Here is an 18,197-nt window from a genome sequence, read left to right as displayed (position 1 = left end):
ACTAACAAAACAAAAAACCTCACCAAACCCACCAAAAAAAAAAAAAGCCTAAGTCCCCTAGAAACCTTCTTTTGTTTAGAAATTGAGCAATATAAAGTTGTGTGACCGTAAACAGCATGTATTTTTCTCCGCAGTCTCATGTCATTTTCCACGCAGATTTAGAAGATCTTTAAAACATAAAGTTGTTTTAAATTTTTACTAGAACTGTTTACTTTGTGTTTCATAGTATATTGCTGTCCACAAATGCTTATTCTCAATACCTTTATGCTTGCTTTGGGTAGTACTTGGGAATTTTTTCCATTCCCTACGCCATCAATCCCACGTACTTTGGTACCACAGGGAGACTTTTTAAAGTTCTTTCCCATGTGCTGGCCTCGGTGCCTGAGGCAGGATGGCAGTACTTGTGCGAGCACCTGCTTAGGAAGGGCTGTCCCGTTGGAACTTTCTCTGGAAGCAAACATCATGACCAGTTTCTCTGCTCTGTTACGGTATCAGGGAAAAAAAAAAAAAGAGTATGCAAAGATACCGTATCGTGCTTACTGTGTTCCTTCTGATTTAAAGCTTGTATCTTGAGATACAAGATTGGAATAGTTTCCATTTTGAATTAAGTCTGTTTAGGGATTGATTCAGTTGCTATTATATTGAGAAGTTTATTCCTTGAGGTAGTTATCTGAACTGCTTGACTGTCTGGAATGATACACTGCTCAAAGTGGAGAGTATGAAATCTGGCCCAACAGTAGTGTCTGTCAGTAGATATTTTTATCAGTGAAATTCTCTGTGCCGTTGTAATTGTTGTAGCTGTTAATAGAAATTGTAACTTAGTCCATTATTTTAAGCAAATATACACTCTGGAACTTCAGACATGATTTATTTTCTATGGTAGAGAAATTGCAGGGACTTACTAAGGCCTTGTTTTCAAAAAGAAGAGAAGCCAAGATCATGTGCTTTAGAATGCAGCTATTTTGTCTAATTTGCTCTTGATTTGTCTAATTAACATATTTTGTCTTTATTCTGCTTACAGTTGTATAAAGCTGTTTGCTCTTAATTCTTTGGAACTCTTAAGACTTTGGAACTTAAATCTGGTTTTCTCTGGACTCTGACTCTTTATTTCTTGTTCCTCTGTCCTTATCTATATGCTTGACCATAGTTTCTCTCTGTCAGATAGCAGAAAGAGAGTTTGAGTTTAAATATACTTTTATTGTGTGGGCTTATCTTCCAGCAAGTTTAATAAAGCACCTTCTCGATGGCAATAGAAAAGAGAGTACTCTTTACTAAGGATAAAGAGGAGTGTAATCTGATTTCCAGTTTCAGCTGAAGTGCATAGCTTTACTATTGAATTAAAGGACAGAGGCATTTCTCTCTGATGTTGCTATAATATTCAGGTTGTCTTAATTTTTATTCCCTGATCTGTCATGACATCCCAAGGTGCCGGAGGGGCAGGGAGATAGGTTTAGTAGCTCTTGTATTGAGTGAGGTGCACAAGCGGTATCAGTGTGGAGTTTTGGTGTTTGCATATGGTGACTTCAGTAGTACTATATGCAACATAAAAATCATGAAGCATTTCTATATTTTTAATTTTTTGCTGTGTATTTGGTATGTCTAGTTATCCTTCTGTACTTGAGATTTACTACTGTTATGCAATGCTGATTTCCTTTTGCCTTCGTGCAAAAAGCTGTTAATGATCACATTGACTAGTCCTAATTACATTCATTTCATTTAAAGCAAATGCAAATATCACTGCAGTTACTTCTTAGTCATAAAACGTTGAAAACTAGTTGTCATAAGAAATCTGTCATCATTTCAAGTGTTCAAATGAAAGCTGATGGAACCACATGCAATTACTTATATCTACAATGGTGAAATTCATTGTATTGTTTTAGCTTATGATAAGTCAGCATAAAGATCTTTGGACGATAACAAGAGATTATAGTAAGTCTCTAAAGCAGAACTCAAGTAAATGGTTGGTTTGTTGCACAAACATGTACTGCATACTTTGGAAAGAAAGGGAATGCGTTCTGAGAGACAGGGTGGGGGCTGTAATCTTCCACCATCTACATTGGCTTTGGAGATGTTAAAAGTAGAGATGCTCTTGACTTTTCATGTTTGCTTTTTGGATGTTTAAGACAGCAAATCTTTTGAGAAATGTAAAGGTCAGGAGTGTAGTATATTCTATTAAATGTTTTCCACATTACCTGTATCACATAGATTAACAAAACATATTTTTTTATTTTTGTTTCACTCTTCCTCCCCCTTCTCCTTGCCTGTGTATTATGAGACAAAGTGTATTGAGGTAAGAAGCATGGTTTGAATCTTGTCTGTTTTGTCTTCGCACTGAAGTCTGGTGTCTTAGGAGATATGTATAATTCCTCAATTTATTTATAAAATTGTGTGAGTTACTTCTAGGCAAGGTTAGTAATCAAGCCCAAGCCTATAAATGGAGTATCTAACCCCTTTGGCAATAATCTTTCTCAGATGGAAGGGGTCACGTAAACTTCTCTGTTGCCTGTTTATCTAGGTGGTAGATGGCACTCACCTGTGGGTTACTGAAAGAACCTACAGTTTCTGCTCCACAGCAATACGCTGTTGAGTTGCCAGTCTCTTCAGTGCAGTGTCAAAAGTGTGAGTTATGTTCTCTGTGGCTGGACTGCATCGTAGATTAATGTTTTAGTTGAAAAGATGAATATCTGTATTAGGATGTGGAAATCCAAGAGAATAGTAAGCATGTAGTATTGTACACAGTTGCTCAGTAGCATGAATTCAGCAAGAGTGAACTAAGATTCCTCTTACAAACAAAACTTTTCCCTGTATTGCATGTGATATACTTTCATGTCCCCAAGTACGCCTTCATTCCCAGGCATTTCACATCTAGGAAGTGATTGAATTTTGCCTTTATGTACTCTTAAAATATAAAACTGACACACCAGGTGATGTTAGTCTTTGTTTCACATAGCTTAAGCTGTACCACTCCCTTTTGTAAACTAGAAAGCTTCCTCAGTTTCCCACAATATCCCTGCTGAATGGTTTGCAGGGCTTAAAATAGCAGGGAGGGATGAGGCCAGGAGTACTCGGTGTGGTGATGGTAGCTTAGGAAAGGTGATGTCTCCAATCCTTTGGCAACGGAAAATCTCCCCTGTGTGGTATTCCCTTGGTCTCTTGCTATGCAGAAAGCCGTACCTTGGCCTATTCTGTATTTGTGCTTTTTCCTCCAGGAAACTGGAACTAATGGTTAACTGAAATAAGTCTCAGGCTTGTGCTCTTCCCTCAGCTGCCCTTGGTGGATGGTATATCAGGGCATGGCTGTTTACTTATAAAAATTTCAGGAGCTCATCCAAGATTATCAGCTTTAGTGAGAACTGAATGGTCAAGTTTTGTGGAGGTTAAAAATGCCAATACTTCCTGTTGCAATACTGCTGAGAGAACTAAATTGGGCTTTCAGGACTGAGTGTGAGTTATGAATACAAAGTACAGAGATAAGAGGGATCCTATATAAAAAGGATCAATCCTGTATTTGTTAGTAAGCGCAGTAGTTCTATTTTGAAGTTACAGCCTCGGACAAAATTTTGCATCTCTATTAAACATTGTCCTTGCTCAGTAAACCTTTTGAGTATGTGTTGGAATCTGAAGCATGTGCTTAACTGCTTTGCTGAATTGGGGCCTTCATTACCAAATTGCAGGTGTATGTTAGCTTAAGTATTCAAGGGAAAAAAAAGGTGAAACAATGCTTATTTTGTTCTTTTCAGTGTAGTTTGTTACATTAATAGAAAACATCAGAAATGCTGTGCTGTTGCTATGCTGTCCAAAACTGATTTAATATAGTTAATGGCTTGAGAGTTCAGTATGAGATAGGGTCCAGTGAAGAATTAACATGGAATGATGAAATGAAAATTTAAAAACTGAAAGCGAGATTTTACTTTTTTGTGCATAGTATTTTTATAGAATGAGGCTTTTGAATGTTTTCCTGTTTAAAAGTGTGTTTCAATGATACTTTTTTAATTCTTATGTGGATGTTAGAACATTTATTACATGTGTGCAATAGCTGAGGCTGTGTCTGTAAACATTTCCATAATAAACTTCTCTGTATACTAGGGCTTAATAATGTGCTCGTTAAAAACATGCTTTGGGCATAAAAGTGGTGCACTGGTCTGCCAGAAAGCTTGTGCTTTATAAATAAATAAGATTGTTTAAAGAGAGAGATTTAGAAGGAAACTGAAGAAAAAGTGTGCTGTACCTAACTGATTCCTGATAAATATTTGATCAATATGTTCTTTCATAAATAAAAAAACCCCTGCTTAACTAGTCAAACTAGTTCAGTGTTGAGCTAGTCTTTCTAGTATTCTTGAAGTCTGAACTTTCGCTCTTAGTCTATTGCTACATGAAATGTTCATACATGTAATGTAGATAAAGCGTTAATTCCCTGTTACCAGCTACATCTCATAGGTTTGAGAACTCGCCTGGCTGCTTTAGGTTTCTTTTTGCGAAATGTAAGTGGACAAAGGGATTTGAGTGTGTCTTCATCAAACGTGTTTTCTCAGTCTCTGGTAATTTCAGTTATTTCCTTCTGGACCGTCTCCCCTTCATCTACACATTCCCTGAAGAGCAGCGACCAAAGGTGGGCACATTGCTCTTAGGCCTTTGAAGAAAGCAGGAGGATTATCCTTTTGTGTATTCTGGGGTGTTTCATTCTTTGATATGGGTATCTATACAATGGCTACTGTATAGAGGCTATTAAATAGAGTACTGGTTAACAATTCCTTAATTGTTTCTTTTGCTGGCTCACTTGGGGAGAGGAAAGTGTCGCAATAAACAGAAGAAGAGATGTTTAGAAAAGAAATAAATATTGATTTGTAGCATACCTGTTAGATACAAATCTGTGTAACATTGTCTTGTATCAGTTTTGGTATGCAGACCTGTAAAATACACTTTTCTGCAAGATAAGATACCTATAAAAATCCTGTGGTCTGTTAACAGTGAAATAATAATTTAACTGTAAAACCTAGCTTTGCTTCACTGCCATTTTACTGAGAACTAGGGTGACTGAGAGCTATTGATTTATACTTTGATTTATACTTCAGTTTTGTGTGAAAATTTTCAAAATAAAGATTTGTTTTCTTTTCCTGGTACTTATTCTGTCTGGAGTTGGAGAAATAAGCTGAAGGATTATCTGTGTTTTTACTGGCTATGCCCCCGCTGCAGTGATTTTTCTGTTGCAAATCACCTTGATGTTGCTTGTGGGATGTTTGCACTCTGAAGCAGAACTACTCATGCAGATGTGCTTTCCATGCAGAAAGTAAATCGGCGCTGTGTAAAACCATCCGGGCAGTAGGGTTTGTGTCGCTGTGGTGCTACCTGTGTGGTTTCAGCAGCCCAGAACGCCTTTGGCACCCCGCAGCCCTTTGTTGCCTGTCACAGATGTGGGTCTGTAACGTGCTATAGGAGCTGTACACTCGAGGCCTTTTTGCTTTCCACCAACATAAAATTAGCTGTAGCTATGTTGTGCTAAATGAGACCACTGGATCGTTGCTCATCTTTATTTAAAATGTTGGACTATGATGAGAAATAGGAGAGAAAAGCAGTGAAATAAGGTACATTCTGGCTTACTATAAATGCTATGAAGTCTGTATTTTTACTCAGCATTGTTGTGGAGAAGCTGAGAAGTACTTGGTTCTCTCAGCAGTGTGTCTCCCGACTGAGGCATATATCACAAGTGGAGGTTCAGTAGGTGTTTGCTTGCCTGTTTGTTAGCTTTGAGATTATAAATATAATTTGCCGGTAACCAGGACATTTGGAAAGTGGCCTGGAGTAACAATATATGAATTTAGTAGAACGTCTTGGTGTTTACTAGATTATGGTTTCCAATAATACTGAGTGTGCTTGTGGCAGTCAAGTTCAAAATTAATACTGAGTATTATGAAAGACATAGACTTTTTAGTAAGTATAAATCTTCATAATTTTATTCAGGATTTGACCTTGGGTGGATGCATAGGCATCAGGATAGATATTCTGCAGTTTTCTTTTTGTCTTTGCTAGATAGAAACTGTGAGTCCCTCAACGATATTTCTCATAGCAAGATCTGTGCAATCGAATGAGGGACATAGTCCCTTGAAAATAAAGGTGAGAGAAAAATAGAAAAATAGAGTTGAAAACCAGCCAAATAGTGTGAGCAATATTTGCGTATGCATTTTTAACTATTGTAAATTAAGGCTTAATTTCCAGGTGAAGTGGAATGTGAAGTGAATCTGAAGAAATTAAATGCGAGAGTCCCAGTTTCTTGAATGTCTGTTTCTCAGTAATACAGCTAAAATATAAGAGAAAGAGAAAGGAATTAGCTTCTAGTGGTGAAGTGGTTGAATGAAATCTGAAAAAAATTACATGCATATGCGTATTTTTTCCTGCTTTCCTACTTGTTTTTCATCCATTGCCTAGTACTCTAACAATGCTGAAGACTTCAGACCTGTTCTGCAGATGACAGCTAACCTCTTTATGTTTACCAGACATAAAATGTTACCATTGTATTATCTAGTGCTGTTCCACAAACATTGGAAGGATAACCAGGTAACTTTTATTTTTCTGTTGTCTTCAAAGGGACATCAGAGATGGCTTCAGAAGAAAAAGCTTCTATCCTTCTCATTATATGAGAGAGCGATCCCCTCATAAGAGGGACTCTCCTTTCTTCAGGGAATCACCCGGGAGCCGAAGGGATTCTCCGCACAGCAGATCTGGCTCTAGTGTCAGCAGCAGGAGCTACTCTCCTGAAAGAAGCAAAGCCTATCCTTTCCACCAGTCCCAGCATAGCAGAAGTATGTCATCTTTACATAAAAGAAATATTTCTTCTCAGCAAGGTAATGCTGGATTAATGATGAGAACTGGTTAGTGAGGTGAAACTGCAGCTGACTGTATAAGCCCTTTTTCTTTACGTGCTGCCTTTTGGAATGAGAAGAGTAGACATTTTGTACCAATTATGTGTTGTCTGCTCTTTGGTTGCTTCATTGTACTCTCTGTTCCCTTATGTATTTTGTGTGGGAGATTGTAGGTGTTATTTCAGTAGCAGCTCTAGACTGACTGTAGGAGTTTCAGCTGCACAGCTTTTTCTAGTATCGTATGTTACTTTCCCTTTAGGATCAACTGCTTCTGTTACTTCTTTGTGTTTCACTGGATTCCCTTACAAGAATCTTTGCTTTCATCTGTAGCGGATGAAGACTTTTCTTCCTGTAACCAGGCAAAAAGAGGGATTCAAAAAATCGGAGAAGTTAAAGTACATGCTGCTAGTTGTTACACTTTCTGAAAGTGTCTTAGAACTGTATTATTAGGGGTTTTGGAGCTGGTTATTTTTTTAGCAATTTCATCTCATTGTCAGATTCTCTCAAATCTTGCTTTCCTCGAGGAAATGTGAAACATATCTCTGTTAAGTCCATGCTGTGTACGTTCTACCTTTTAAAAGCTTGGCTGTTAATCTTTCCCAGAAATCTAACAAACCATCAGTTTTGAAAATATTTAAGATTTTCCTATTTGAATAGTTTGAAAAAAAAAAAAGCAAAATTGCTTTTTTTTAGTATACTACAATCTTAGCCACTGCTGTTTGTACAGCTTATATAAATTAATCCGATTTGATTTCCCTTTCTGCAAATGCTTTCTAGTGAACTATACAAGCCTACTGTTCATTTTGGCAGCTTCTTAAAAATTAATTAGATTTTTTTTATTCACTGATAGGCAGATTGTGTGTTTCCAGAGTGGCATACTGGACCATTCTCTAGCACTTCTTGCCAAAAAAGATCTTGTGGAATTTAGTTAACATTGCTTAAATATTGAGGAATGATTTCACTCCTTGTAGAATACAGATTGTCTTTCTAGCTCATCATTGCAATTCTCTTAACATTTTGTAGCAATACTCAGTGAACGTGAGTTCCAGTGAGTGTAGGAGAGGAAGAGAAAAATATGATACTCAACTAAATTTGTAGAAGCGTTGTAGATGTGCAGATCATAATTACCAGGAACAGGAAAAAATTATTGTGAGAGAACATAAAATTTGGGAATGTTTCAGGGCTTTCCTAAAATTCTGAGCCATCTTCTGTCCCGTTTGTAGTGTATTGGTAGAATTACTCAAACAGTAGTGGAGCTAGTGAAGTAGAAGCAGACATCTTCACAAACCAGAAAAGATGCAAGTCAAGAGAGGAGGTTACGTTTAGTTCTGTCTTTTGGGATTTTTCTCCAATTGCATGGTTAAACACCTCTCCAATCATCTTTAAATCAGTTTTAAGAGACTAGATGGCTTGTACACTGGACTATTTCTTTATAACTGCCTGTTTCCTGCAAAATAGTACTACTAAATTGTTCCTCTAGATGACTGAATTAAAATGGCCTATTTGCAAGGTATAAATTACTTAAATAATACCTTTAGAATCACATTTGAATATGATTTGTCTTAGGTAAGCTCATGTATTATTTAAAAGGAACATAAAGTGGGACATAGCTCATATATGTCAACAGTACATTTTAGTCTGTACTTAAATGCATTTACAACATATGAAGTACATGCTATTTCATGCAGAACTTGTAATATGGTATCTTTTTAAATATTGTAATCATGCTGTCTGACTGAATCAGTTTGGCCTGATGACTTCCACTGAAGGAGGAATATCACATGCTCTCCAGCCCTTCATAAATTAGGATAAATACAGGATTTGAACAAAGAGAACTGGGGGGACAGAAAGAAGCTTGGGAGAGGGCTGATGGGAGAGGACAGGCATTGAGCTGCGGTAGGAGTGCATGGAGAGAAGCAGGGTGGATTTCTTCTGCAGGCCAGTCAGTAAGGCGTCTGTAGAGCAGTATGCTGAGGAGGTGCAAGAAGGCAAGTAGTGGTGCTCGGAAAGATTAATGTTCGATTGCACACAAGTAGGGCTTGTGGATTCAAAATAGCCCATGCATTTGGAAAAAATGGCATAATAATATCTCCACATTAAAAGGTGGTTTCTCTCTCTGCTTAACTTTTGAAAAGTTTACTGCCACTTGTATCAGTTTATTTCATCTATTAAAGCACAAACATATAATCAACTCAACTGAGATAATCTTTAAAGAATCCAGAGTGATGAAGGAGGCATGTAGAAGGCAGAGGTAGAATACCCTGTAAATTTAAAAGGAGGTGGCTTGTCCATGGGGCTGAAAAGCAGGTATCACAGGAGCAAAACTTCTGTGTTACTTGGTGGTGTCAAGAGAGACATTCTGTACTTGTGTGACAGGTTAAAGACATGATTATTTCTATCTTCACATTTTTGGTTTTGTCATATGCTTTGTATTTATAGGAACTTTTAATTTTTCACATTTTTTCTTTTTGCTGTTTCTTTTCATTGTTAAAGAGCTTTTTTAGTTAAAGATAATTCATATTCATCTTTTATTTTATGAATACTAGAAATTCTTAAACAAGGCTGCTTGCTGTGTTTTTAAGTGAGCTCTCCATGTAGCATCATCTTCAAATCGAGGGTTAAAGTGCAATTTGGAACATTTGCTTTTGCTGGAGTAACTTCCCCAACTATTTTCAGTAGCATTTTCAGAAGACCCATCAGTAGCTGTGAAGATTTTTGCACGGATTAGTAGACCTTTGGCATCCTAGCAGTAACTCACTTGCCTCTAACAATGTGCAGAGATGAGCAGGTGTATGATCTTTGCTTTGTATTAAGTCTATGCTATACATATGCTATGAAAATGTGGGGAAAGATTTGAAAGAGTAGCAGACTAACTTTTCAAATACCTCTTAAACGTTTCCTATTGTTGAAAGTGTGCATTTTCCATAGACTTTTTCTTGCATATTTTCTGTGTTTAAAACGCACAACACGACATGGTCTTACTTTGTGGCATTGAGTAAAAAAAGAAAATAGGTCAGCTACTAGGAGTGAGATGCCATGTTTGCTCTTTATTGCTCTGACTCATTAAATTAAAACCATATTTTTTTATAATTCTACTAAAATAATTTATATCTCAATTTTCATAACTATTTGATAGACTTTCTAATTCATCTCTTTCATAACTGTATTGATAGAAATGTAATAGAAGCCAAGGTGAGTCTGCATTGTTTTCCATTTGTCAACAGTCAACCATTTCCCAGTGAGTGTGAATAGCCTGGTTAATTTAGGCCTACTGACACAACATATTTGCTTTTCCTATTTACCTTTGGCAGATCCCTTAGATGTAATCCATGGACCACAGACTGAAAACCAGTCGTTTACACTGCAACCAGTTCTGCTGCTGTGGGCTGGCTGTAACCAGTCTGTGGCAAGGCTATGCACAGACTGTGATGATCACAGTGAATTTGAATTGTCATTTTGCCAATTTTAACTCTTACAAGAAAAACACTGATAATACAAAGAGCATCTAGCCTGTGGTTGATACAATACAGGGCTGTTTCCCATGGCAGGGCTTTTCAACATACTGTGGCCCGCTAAACCAGTTTTTTCACTGCCTGGTTTCCTGGAGTGATCGACTGATGTCTAATATTTTGCCTGTTTGTATTACTACAGGAATATTAAAAAGTTAAACCACATAATCTTGCCAAATCCTATTGATACGCCCTTTCAGTTAATGTTGGGAAAAAAGGACGATGGGTTTTCTTAAACATGTGAAATAATATAGCTATACCTCATCTCTGTTTGTAAAGACAAGAAAGTGTTTTCAATATTTATCAGATGATGGAGCATGTAGATTTCGTGTCTGACGAGTGAATGTCTCTGCAGTTTTTCTAAGCCAGTAAGTATGTCTGCAACATATATCTTTAATATAATTTTACAGTTGTCTTTTTTTTCTTAATTGTAGGTAAAGAGAGGACGTCAGTTCAGTCACTGAAAACATCCAGAGATGCATCACCTTCAGGCTCCACAGCGGTACCCTCATCAAAGGTGAATTTTCTCTTTGAGTCCATTTCACCATGGTTTCAGGTTGCTCATTGTTGTTGGATTTTTTCCTCAGTTGGAAGGAGACACTGTATGCAGCTGTTAAGGAAAAGAGCATCTTGAATTGCTCTGCAGTCTGGCAGAGGATAGATTTCCCTTATCTGGCAGGAAGATGCTGGTAATGCTGTGTGTCTAATGATGACACTGACAAACCTTTTTATTCTGTATTCGCTGTCTCATTTTAGGAGAAAGGGAGTTTTGTGTGTATTTAAAATTGTCATTTTCCAAAGTCTGGAGTAGGCTAGAAAAGGAAAAGCAAGGAGAAAAATGGGGAAGCAGTTTTTGAGAGCAACGGATCAATTGAACGAGCCTGTACTTGCACTGAACTCCATCCTTCAGTGATTCCTAAGCTGTGACTGGATTTGGAAGCGGTGTGGTGAAGTGTCTGACTGACCGGGAAGATAATGTGAATAGCAGAGTCGACTTGGAAGCAGGGCTCCTTGAGGTTATGGCAAGAATGATAGCATTTACTTGGAAAGGGAACCACATTGCAAGATAGTTTGGTAAATGTTGTTTTATGTTCTAAATGATTCTGTTTAATTTCCCATCAGATCTTGTGAGCTGAGCACCAACTACATAATCTTGCTAATTAGTTAAACGGACAGGCTAATAAACGCTAATGAACAATCAGCGTTCAATATTGTTCTGGCTGTCCTGTGGCAGCAAAAATATTTTTCACATCACTGACTACTTGCCTGTAAATTATATTTGAGGTTAAAATGAACAATCCACAGGAGTATTTTCTCTAAATTGTTGAGAAATACTTTAATGAGAAATAAAGAAATAATGCATTATATTGTTCCAAGTGAATAAGGTCCTATTAAAAAGTAGCATTTGCCCTAAGTAGCATGGTGTACTAGCCTGGTTCTTGAGGTATTTTTAATAAAAGCAAACTAATGCTTAAACAAAACAAAACAAAACAAAAGAAATAAATTGGAAGAAAGAAAGGTACTTTTTGTTGTGAGAAGGTGAGACTGAAGGAAATAATTAGGTGGGGAAAAAAATCAGGCTTTGGTTGTGCTATGTCATTCCAACTACTTATCCCTTTTGCAGCTCTTTTAGAACTGCTGTGCTAGGCATCAGCTATCACCAATGTCCTTAAGGGGGAAGGCAGCGATACGTTTTCAGTGATGTAAATAAAGTAAGATAAAAGCTGTTATGCACAAGTTATATTGATTTGGATTATAAAATAAACTTTATAATTAGTTCACCTATTTTGCTTACAGACTCAGCATACTACAGCTTAATACAAAATCCCTGCTTAATACAAACCTTTGAGTACAAGGAGGCATTGCAAAATCTCTTGCTCTTATATTAATAGGCAGTGTGAACTCGAACTATAAAGCATTCTTTAAATGTTTTGCTTTCTTCTTCAGTCAGGTCTGATCTATGCTGCATTAGGTTTTTTTGACAGCAGTTTGCATATATCTACTGGCAGTGGATATCCACTTGATGTAAGCTACACAAAATGAAACTTTCTGTTGATGGAAATAATTTCCCCAGACAACACAAATATTTATTGGGTATGCATCAGCTGCAGAAATGGAAGTGCTTCAGTGACCTTTTACTTCTTTTCTCTTGAAGTCCCCAAATCTACTTGCAATGTACTGTCCTGTGTCAGTGGAGCCTCTTGGGGTGGTGGCTGGATTATACTGACCAGTTCAGTTCTATCAGTGCTTCACTGACATAGAGATATCGACAGAAGAAGTCTTGCTAAAACATGATGAACATCTCTTGGGCCAGGGTCTTACAATCAACTTGGACTTGAGAAATGAGTTATAGACTTTATTTTGTAGATAAAAGGAGATAATTTTCAATGCTCTAAGTTATAATTTAGCTTCGAAATACTTACAAAGGTATATGCTTCTGCAGCAATCTCTCTTTTCACTATAGTAACTATATGCAAATCTGAAAAGGTATTCTTATCTGTCTTATAATTAATTTTTTACATATTAATACATGTGAATTAATACATATTGGTGTTATCTGATCTTAACCACCTGTCTAATTGACTACGCCATGATATCTTTTGTGTTTTTCTTTAATAGCTGTCTGGACTACAAGCCTTGGAGGCTGTATCTAACATAATTAGAGCAAAATGCAGATGCGTGAGACAGGGAAAGCTTCCTAGCAAAGATAGCAGAGAACTGACAGGTTTTTGCTGTTCTTATGTGATGCATAATGTAAAAAAAGAAAAAATGACACCTCTGTTTTGAGGCGGGGGGGGCAGTTTGGTTGTTTTTTATGAGATTTACTAGGTTGTTCATTTTTTGCAAGTTTGCAACCTAAGTAGATGCAGACATTTTCCTCTGAGAAATACATTCCTGTTCTTTCTATTCAGTTGTGGTGTGCCTGTGGAAATACCATTACTTTATTACATAAAATGCACTCAGGATTTTTTAATATGTTTTTATTGATGTGCAACCTATAGAATTAAATATAGTGAGATTAAATTAAACAGATTTTTTGCTGTATTCCAGTAGATACTAGAGTGGTTAGTTTCTGTTTATGGCTTCTGGAAATATTGTAGGTCATGTGAGATTATCTTCATTTCATGCAAAGCTGATTGTCAGTGACAAAGATACTGGTCTTTTCTTTTTGTTAGTATTGGCCAGAGCTACATTTGAGGAAAGGGAGAGATTCATAATAGAACCACAGTACAAGATTTTTTCACAGCTGGGGAAAAGTCAGGAATACTATGGGGTATAAGAACTGCCAAGTTCTGCCAATACAAACTTGGCAGCAGATAGTTTGTAGTGAGACTAGTGTAAGAATAATTGTGTAGTTTGGAAAGGTGAGCTGGGCTAATTATTCTGTGAATTGCATTGCCCCTTTCTTTTAAGAACCCTCTTTGTGCCCCTGCATATTGAACTTCATCACCTCCTGACTTCACTGGTTATAATTCTGTAATTTGCAATTTTACAAAAGAGGGATTCCTATTTTAACATCGTGTTGCATTTCTCTTCTGGATTCCAATAAAGGGTGTCTTTATGACACAGAATCCTGGAAGGGTTCCGTGAGTTGTATACACATGCCATAGTACAGCACAAAATGGTACTTCGGTAATATTTTACTTGAGGTAAGCAGAAAAAGTCTGAAGATGAAGCAGTCTTATTGCAGGTCACAGTATTTGCTTCCGCTCGCCATTTATGTAATTTACAATGAATGAACAATAAGAGGGGGAAACTTGTTTCTTCCGTTTGGTTTTTGGTTTGTGGGTTTTTTTTTGTCTACCTGCTTGCTAAGATGAAACAGGCATTGGGTAGAAATTGTGACAACCTTTTTCAGGCAGTAGGATTTTTATATCTTTTTTTAGATAACCATCTTAGTGTTGCAGTTTTTAATACAAGAGTTGTACAGAATCTTGGATGGATGCTTCTATACTTACAGTTGATTCAAATGAAATACTCGCATAGTGGTAACAAGGTGTATAAAGCTAGCCTATTCCTAAACTAGTTTTGATATGTGAGTATTTGTCACTGTCTGTTTGTTGCTTCTGGCTGTTTTTTGGCTTTTAGTAAAAGCCAAATCGTATTCTTAGAGAGAAATAAATTTTTAAATACTATTTATATGAGTATTTCCATCTGAAAAGGTAGATTAAAAGGCCATAAAGCCATGACTGACTCTAATATAAATTATCAACTTTCGCCTCAAATAAAAAATAATAAATTTTAATGGAAGCAGCTTTGATCATTTAAAGTATGTATAAAATACTTTTTGTCCCTAATTAGCTTACGCCTTATACCCTTCACAGTATTTAATAGTTTAGTTTAAATTAGTTACAACCTTCTATGCCTGAAAATCACATTGAATTATTAGATCATTCCACACTTGCATCTGACTTCTTAGTGCCCATTTGATCCATGTCTCTTTAAACTCAACTGGTCTCAAATAATTTTCTGTTATCTCTGGTGAATTTAATAAAACTGATTCTGAAAGTATGATGCTTTTTTAACATTTTACTGAACTTCATTGATCTATCTTTTTTGTCCTCCTCTTTTTTAATTCTCTGCTCTTTCTCCACCCACTTTTCTTTTTAAAGAAATCAGTCAGCAAATGAAGTAGCTTCAGCTTCCTTGCTTTCTGTTTTAAAATGTTTTGGGGATCTGAATAACTGTTTATTTTAGTTTTGAAGATATTATCCCATGTGTAAATATATTTCCTGTTAAACCTTGACTATAATGTTTTTGTACAGGCCTTGGATAAGAGCAGCAGACTATCGGAAAAGGAACTTGCAGAAGCTGCAAGCAAGTGGGCAGCTGAAAAGTCAGAGAAGGCCGATGAAAGCAATTTACCTGAAATAACAGAGTATGATGTAAGACAGGATTATTAATCGATTTATTTTAAAGGGTTACAACAATAGAGACTTGGTTTTCTGTACTGTCCTGAAAGGTGCATTTTGTAACTTACCCCTGAATTGGGCTGCCTATGCTATTAAATGTTTGTTGAAAGGGAGTGAGAGGGAGACTAAAACCTTATGATTGATTGGTTGATCTAAAAAAATATACAAAACCAGAGTAGGTTTTGTTAGTATAATTTGAATTCATGTTGAGCTACAACTGATAAAATACGGCTTCAGATCTCCCAGGGATTCTCCAAGGAACTCTTGTGCTAGTGTAAGTCCGTATGCCTACTGACCTCCTTAAAATTAGCAAGGAACTTCTGAGTCAAAATACGAGTGTACACGTAAAACATAGGACTAGAAGAGAAACTGGTTTATTGAGTTCAGTTCCATGCCATGTCAGCCTGCCATATCATATATTCTTTTTCAGAAAGCAGTCCTCCTCTATATCAAAAATTAAGCTTTTGCCTTGGTACTGCAGTGGGTAGATTCCCCCCACCCCCCAGAACCTTTATTTCATTAATAATCAACATTAATTAATTGCCAGTTTATACCCATATGTTCTTGCCCCTCCTTGTCTTCTACCCCTTGCTGTATTGAAGTGTGACTATAGCCCTTTCCAGTCTTTGTTTTGTTATGCTGCTCTTGGATAGGGTGTCTTTTTTGGGTTCTGCTGTGTTAGTGGAAGATGTATTTGTTGTTTAAAACAAACCAAATGTCGTGTAATGTCATTTTGTAAAATAGTCTCTCTTAATTCTGTGATCATTGCATCTTCAACTTTCACTTTGCTTCCACTTTAGAGGCACTCTTACTGCTTTATAAAACCACCTGTCTTGAAGTTTATAATTAATGGGTTTGTATTTTCTATTTGTTTATAAATAATTCGAGGGGCAAAAAAAAAAAGGCATCTTGGGAAGCATTAGATTTCCTCCTTGTATTTCACACTTGTGGGACCTAAGGGCTAGATTAGAGAAATAAACTCACTGGATCCATATTTATCTGAACTTTTAAGTCCTGTCCATTGATGTAATGGCTGAGTGCCTCAGCAGCTTCTTGATATTGGACAGGAAGATCCAGTTGAATAAATAAAATTTTAAAAAAGAGGAGGGAAGGGTTGGAGTGAAGAAAACAAAGCAGCAAACTGATCCAAGCATGAAGGCCGTACGGAGGAGAACATATGCATGGATATTTCTGAGAGGTTCAGGAGAGGAATGTCACTCTTGTTCGTAATGAGGGGAAGGTAATGCAAGGGAAGAAGGAACAGAGTGGGCCATATAGAGAAAAGTTGTTTAAAGCTTCCTCTGTGCCTCAGAGAAAATTGCACTGGCAAAACAATTCAAAATAAAGAAAGATTCAAAATGAAACAATTGCAGTTAATTATGGCAGAGTCTGAGATGATTTATTGACTAAAAAATGTGCTACAGGAATGCTGATGAAGGTGAGGCATCTCATTCTGAGTCCTAGAAGCAAGGATACTTTTCGCTTTGATTAGTAAGCTGTCATGTATGAACTGCACGAGTTTTTAATTTTTTCCAGTTTATCTTACGTAGTGCTTAATAGTTGAACTTTGTGCTGCACTGAACTTTTTAGCAACCTTTGCTCACTCTCAGACATTTTGTGATTTACTGCAGTAACAAAATTTGGGATCCAATCTTAATGGTTTATATTGCTGCTAAGTTTTGAGCACTTCAGATATTTTTTTTTGGGTCTACTGCTGTTCTCTTTCATGTTAGTTAATTAGAAAATATTCTTTATTTTTGAATAGTAGAAAATATTTTTATGCATCTTCTTCAATTGTCAAATCTTACTTAAAAAAAATATTTTGCTACTTCTGTTCCATAATATTTGATTTAAATAGGCAGTAGTAGGTTCTTCTCTTTTTACATCTTCTATATAGACTCCTTGGAGTGGGAGTCTGTTTTCTTTGGGGCTGGGATACTGTCTTAATTTCTGTTGTAGAGGGAAGCTTAAACAATTTTGGTACTTCAGGAAGATTTTTCCTATTACCAGGACTCCTCTGAGCACGTCTTTGCTTTTGCTAGACAATAGATATCTCTGTTCCTTTAGTATTAAACCTGTGGTCTTGAATGCTGCAGGAGTTCTTTCTGACAGCATTTTGATTTTGTCGATGCCTATTTACCTTTGATTATGTTACTTTTATCCTGTCCCAGAAAACTAATCCCGCTTTCATTGTGGATTTTTCTTGCTTGTGGTGTTACCAGTATCATGTATACAAGTTCCTTCTCAGCGGAAGGGCAGGTAGAGGTTATCTGACATCATTGTCTTTACACAGTTAAGGCTGAGTCATAGGGTTTTTATGATGTCATGTTTTTTACATGTTTAAAATCCATATTTCTGTATCTGTTAGATTGTTGCAATAATACTTCACTAATAGTCTTGATAGGCAAACTCGTATCTAACTGGATGACTGTATTTGGGTCCTTATTTTTGCTTTCACACTTTGAGGTTTTTATTTTGCTCTCAAAACTGATTTTTTTCTTTTTAAGGCTGGATCTTCAGCTCCATTATACATTGAACAAACAGAGGAAACAGAACCAAATATAACAGATAGTACGGAATTATATGAGAATGGCCAGCTTCTTGGTCGCTCAAAAGCAATTGCCACGAAGACAAAAGAGATTGAACAGGTGAGTCTTCTTGGCGTTTTGTCACTGATACAGTACCTATGTAATGGTTTGATCTGCTAGAAATATGTTGGTTTATTTTTTTCCTCCTTCTTGAGGCGTGATATGAATATAATCTGATTTCTTGAGATGATGTGATGATAACATCTCAATCTATTTAATTCTGAAGAAGCATGGCCTTTATCTGCACGTGGGAATCAGTGGTAGTTTTCTGTAACTTGCATGCAACACCTGCTATTTTGCAAGCCAAGAAAATGACTGCTTCTTTGAGTA

At 36.6% G+C, this 18,197-nt stretch overlaps 1 protein-coding gene across 1 annotated transcript in view; it reads left to right on the top strand.

The window, feature by feature from the left end:
- Positions 1 to 17,927, top strand: part of PPHLN1 (periphilin 1) — a gene marked incomplete at its 3' end in the record, with an annotated part of 29,606 nt that extends 11,679 nt beyond the window's left edge. The window contains exons 4-7 of the mRNA XM_009699112.1: positions 6,583 to 6,839; positions 10,801 to 10,883; positions 15,133 to 15,252; positions 17,787 to 17,927. Coding sequence (XP_009697414.1) covers positions 6,583 to 6,839; positions 10,801 to 10,883; positions 15,133 to 15,252; positions 17,787 to 17,927 — 601 coding nt within the window. The remainder of the gene's footprint in view (positions 1 to 6,582; positions 6,840 to 10,800; positions 10,884 to 15,132; positions 15,253 to 17,786) is intronic.
- Between the last annotated feature and the right edge of the window lie 270 nt (positions 17,928 to 18,197).

The sequence above is a fragment of the Cariama cristata genome, unplaced genomic scaffold, assembly GCF_000690535.1.
Source record: "Cariama cristata isolate BGI_N322 unplaced genomic scaffold, ASM69053v1 scaffold16554, whole genome shotgun sequence".
NCBI lineage: Eukaryota > Metazoa > Chordata > Aves > Cariamiformes > Cariamidae > Cariama > Cariama cristata.
This window is presented reverse-complemented; position numbering and strand designations above follow the sequence as displayed.